This window comes from Poecilia reticulata, linkage group LG2 (genome assembly GCF_000633615.1).
Source record: "Poecilia reticulata strain Guanapo linkage group LG2, Guppy_female_1.0+MT, whole genome shotgun sequence".
NCBI classification, from domain to species: Eukaryota; Metazoa; Chordata; class Actinopteri; order Cyprinodontiformes; family Poeciliidae; genus Poecilia; species Poecilia reticulata.
Window position 1 is genome coordinate 11,854,702 of NC_024332.1, and position 3,988 is coordinate 11,858,689.

The 3,988-nt window shown below is 43.1% G+C and overlaps 1 protein-coding gene across 1 annotated transcript; it reads left to right on the forward strand.

Moving 5' to 3' along the window:
* Window positions 1–322: 322 nt before the first annotated feature.
* On the forward strand, window positions 323–2,027 carry LOC108167170 (uncharacterized). Its single transcript, XM_017310314.1, has one exon. The coding sequence runs from the start codon at window positions 1,058–1,060 to the stop codon at window positions 2,021–2,023; it is 966 nt and encodes a 321-aa protein (XP_017165803.1). The 5' UTR covers window positions 323–1,057; the 3' UTR covers window positions 2,024–2,027.
* The last annotated feature ends 1,961 nt before the right edge of the window (window positions 2,028–3,988 follow it).

Sequence of the window (3,988 nt, forward strand, 5' to 3'; positions counted from 1 at the left end):
CCAGAGGATGCCATCAGCCTTCTGAAAAGGACGCAGAAAATGCTAGCTTGTTCAAATCTCAGGCTACATACGCTGGCTTCTAACAATAAAAAGGTGATGGAAGCCTTTTCCTGTGAGGATCATGCTACAAACCTGAAGGACCTGGATCTTGATTCTGATAATCTACCTGTGCAGCGCAGTTTGGGTTTGCTGTGGGACTTGGATTCAGACAGTTTCACTTATCAAGTTCAAGATGAGAAAAAGGYGTTCACCCGGCGTGGAATCCTCTCTACTGTAAACAGTCTGTATGACCCACTTGGATTTGTGTCTCCTATCACCATTCAGGGTAAAGCACTTCTTCGGGAACTCACCATAGATTCCCCAGACTGGGATGCTCCCCTATCCCCAGAAAAGGAGAAGTTGTGGGAGAGCTGGAGAAACACTCTTAAAGAGTTGGAGCATTTTAAGATTCCTAGATTGTACACACATGTGCCACCATCTGCTGCTAAGCGCACAGAACTATGTRTGTTCTCAGATGCCTCGGAGAGAGCAGTGGCAGCAGCTGCTTATTTAAAGACTGTGGATGGACATGGAAAATGCTATACAGGTTTGATAGCAAGTAAGGTRAGACTTGCTCCACGGCCTGGATATACTATACCCAGACTGGAACTTTGTGCCGCAGTTATGGCAGTGAATTTGTCGGAAACCATTGTGTCTGAAACTGACATCCATTTCACAACGATCACTTTCTATTCAGACAGGAAAGTTGTTCTGGGTTACATTTACAATGAGAAAAGGAGATTTCATGTGTTTGTTCACAACCGAGTCCACAGAATCAGACGCAGMACACTGCCACAGCAATGGCAGTATGTGCACACGGAGCACAACCCTGCAGACATTGCAACACGACCTGTCCCAGTAGAACTTTTAAGAAATACAATATGGTTCACTGGTCCAGCCTTTTTGTCCAAACCATCTGCAGGTTTTTGGATCCTCGGTTGCAAACRGTGTGTGAGTAAGCTCATCTTTGAGTGCATCACATGTAAAAGGCTCAGAGGAAGGTGTGAAGTTCAAAAAAATGGCAGATCTCCCAGCCGACAGGCTCAGCATTGAACCGCCATTTTCGAATATTGGCCTAGATGTTTTTGGCCCMTGGCCTGTAACTGCCCGACGTACAAGAGGAGGTTATGCGGAGASCAAAAGATGGGCTATTCTATTCACCTGTTTAAGTGTTAGAGCCATCCATATCGAGGTCATTGAATCTCTGGAYACCTCCAGTTTCATAAATGGATTGAGAAGGTTCCTGGCAATTCGTGGACCAGTGAAGTACATCAGCTCTGATAGAGGAACTAATTTCATTGGAGCCTCAAAGGTCCTAGGAATACCATCAAACATTGATGGGGAATCTGTGAAGAGATTTCTTTCAGATCATGACTGTACTTGGACCTTCAACAGCCCACACTCTTCCCATATGGGTGGAGTGTGGGAACGGATGATTGGACGCCGCATTTTGGACTCAATGTTTCTTCAGATGGGGTCTTCCAAACTCACKCACGAGGTGCTCGTAACCTTYATGGCAGAGGTCACCGCCATTGTGAACAACAGACCATTGATTCCTGTCTCCAATGACCCTATGGATCCATTCATTCTTACACCGGCAACATTGTTAACGCAGAAAGTGGGTCTTTGTCCGGCACCTGTAGGAGACTTTGACGACAAAGACTTGTCCCGACAACAGTGGCGCAGAGTCCAAAGTCTGTCAGACACATTCTGGGACAGATGGCGCAAGCAGTATTTATCTACTCTACAACCTCGCAAAAAGTGGACATCTGTACACAGAAGCTTAAAACCAGGAGATGTTGTACTCCTGAGAGACAATGCAGTGAAACGCAATGTCTGGCCTATGGGCATCATTGCTGAGGTGTACCCCAGTAAAGATGGACTTGTTCGGAAGGTTCAGGTTAGAGTGGCAAAAGCAGATGGCGTAAAGTTGTTCTTACGACCTGCAAGTGAAGTAGTTTTGCTTATTTCTTCTGCAGAGTAATGTTTGAGAATGTTGTTRATGGTGAAACACTTGTAGTTTCAGACGGGGAGTGTGTTGTTGTGTCAATTTGTTTGACATTTCGCAGGTTTGTACTKCAGAGGCGTTCAGTTGTTGCCATCTAGTGGCGGAATTGGGTGCTGMWTTTTGGGAGCCTGCCKTTTGATGATGTCATAGGCAGGGGAMAGGGCAGGAGAGTGCTGGGCATGGTTTTCTCTCAGTGGCGCTGCAGCTTCAATTCAGTCGGTTATTGAAAGCACTGTTGTTTTACCCTACTCCAACTGGCTTCATTAAAGAGTCAACGTACGCCCTCTTGTCTTGTGGTCATTTTGGAGAGGAGTTATCTGAATGTCGACTCCACCAAGGCGATGGAGGTAAAGGACATGACAGGGCAAATTTCTCTTATATTGGTCAATCGTTTTATTTTAAATATGCTGTAGAAGCCGTAGTTCGATGATTAGTTCAGTTTTTGTCGCTTGTTTAACTTTTATGAATTGCAGCAGCTGCAGTGCGCCATAATAAAGGTACAATAAAGCTGATAAACAGGTGAAGAACCAAACACCACTTCTATTCTGCCTTTTCTCGCTCTGTGTGTCGGCTTTACGCGGACCCATTGCCATGGCAACCGACAGACAACAGCTCAAAGAGCAGACAGAGCAAAGGTTACCGATCAACACCAAAAAACCAACATTTCACACACAAAAAAGTAGCAAAAACACCAAAACAGAACATTTAGTCTGTTGCATTATGCTGTCAGGCTTGATGTCTATATTGTCATTATTAATAAGTTTTCACCTGAGCACAGCGGTGGTTGATTAGCTGATTTAAACACCTGCTCTACTGATGACTTGGTGTGCGGGTTGACCTGTTTAATTGCTAATGGAACCAAAACACACTGAACTGCGCAGCACATGTTAAGGTTATCAAAGTCAGTAGAAAGCTAGCAACTGTTAGGGTAGCATAACTGATCCACTGCTCACTTGTTCAACGTTTTCTTTAAGTTGAAACTTTTTCCTCACCTGTTAAATCTGAAACCCTTGTTATCTAATTCATAGGGTTGAATTAACCGCTAAATATTGCGTCCATTTTTCAGATTCTTTGCGTGACTGTGGTAATTTCCTGACCACCCATAATGTTGACTCAATGGACAGCAATGGCGCATGTGTGGCGCACGATAAGTCACGTAACGTCCAGTCCAGTAATATGTCCATCAATGCTGCTGCCTCATGCTCTGTCCTTCTCTCGCACTTCCCGCTACTCAGCAGTAGGTGTCAGGTTACATTGTGTTGCATTCAATGTTGTTGGAAAAAAGAGATTTGTGCGCTTAATGTCCGATTTCCCATTACTATTTATTGAATTCATAGTCGCCAGCTGGGGTGGCAACAGGGGTGGCAAGGCTCTCATTTGGGGTGGCAACTGCCACCCCAATGCCACCCCAGTAGATCTGCCCCTGTCGAAACATAAAACAATGACAGGAAGGCATCCAGGTAAAATTAATTTAATCCTTTGTGTTAGTTTAAATTGGTGTGCTTGTTTAAGCTGTTTGTAGTTTGTTCTTTAAAACATCGTTATTTCAGACAAGATGTGTTACTTTCTATGGTTGTACAAAATATTTGTGACTAATGTGCTATAGCGCTAATGCTAGCATGTCTTTCTGTGTTATGATAAATTGTAAAATACCTGTAAAAAGAAGCTAGTAGCCTATAACCTGTATCTTTTTGTAGCTATAGTTCAGATATTTATGTTTTCTGATAAGTTAAATATTTAATTTCAGTCATAGAGATATTAGTAGGATGTTTTAAATACTTAAGCAAAACTGATTGTAGTATATCCTGACAGATTTTATAATAAAGTCAGCATTTCAACATAAATATAAATATACTTTTTGCATTATTTTACTCTACAGTGAAATGGAGATGGATTGAAGGACAGAAAACAAAGAGAGAGCAAGGATGATCGGAGGAAGGT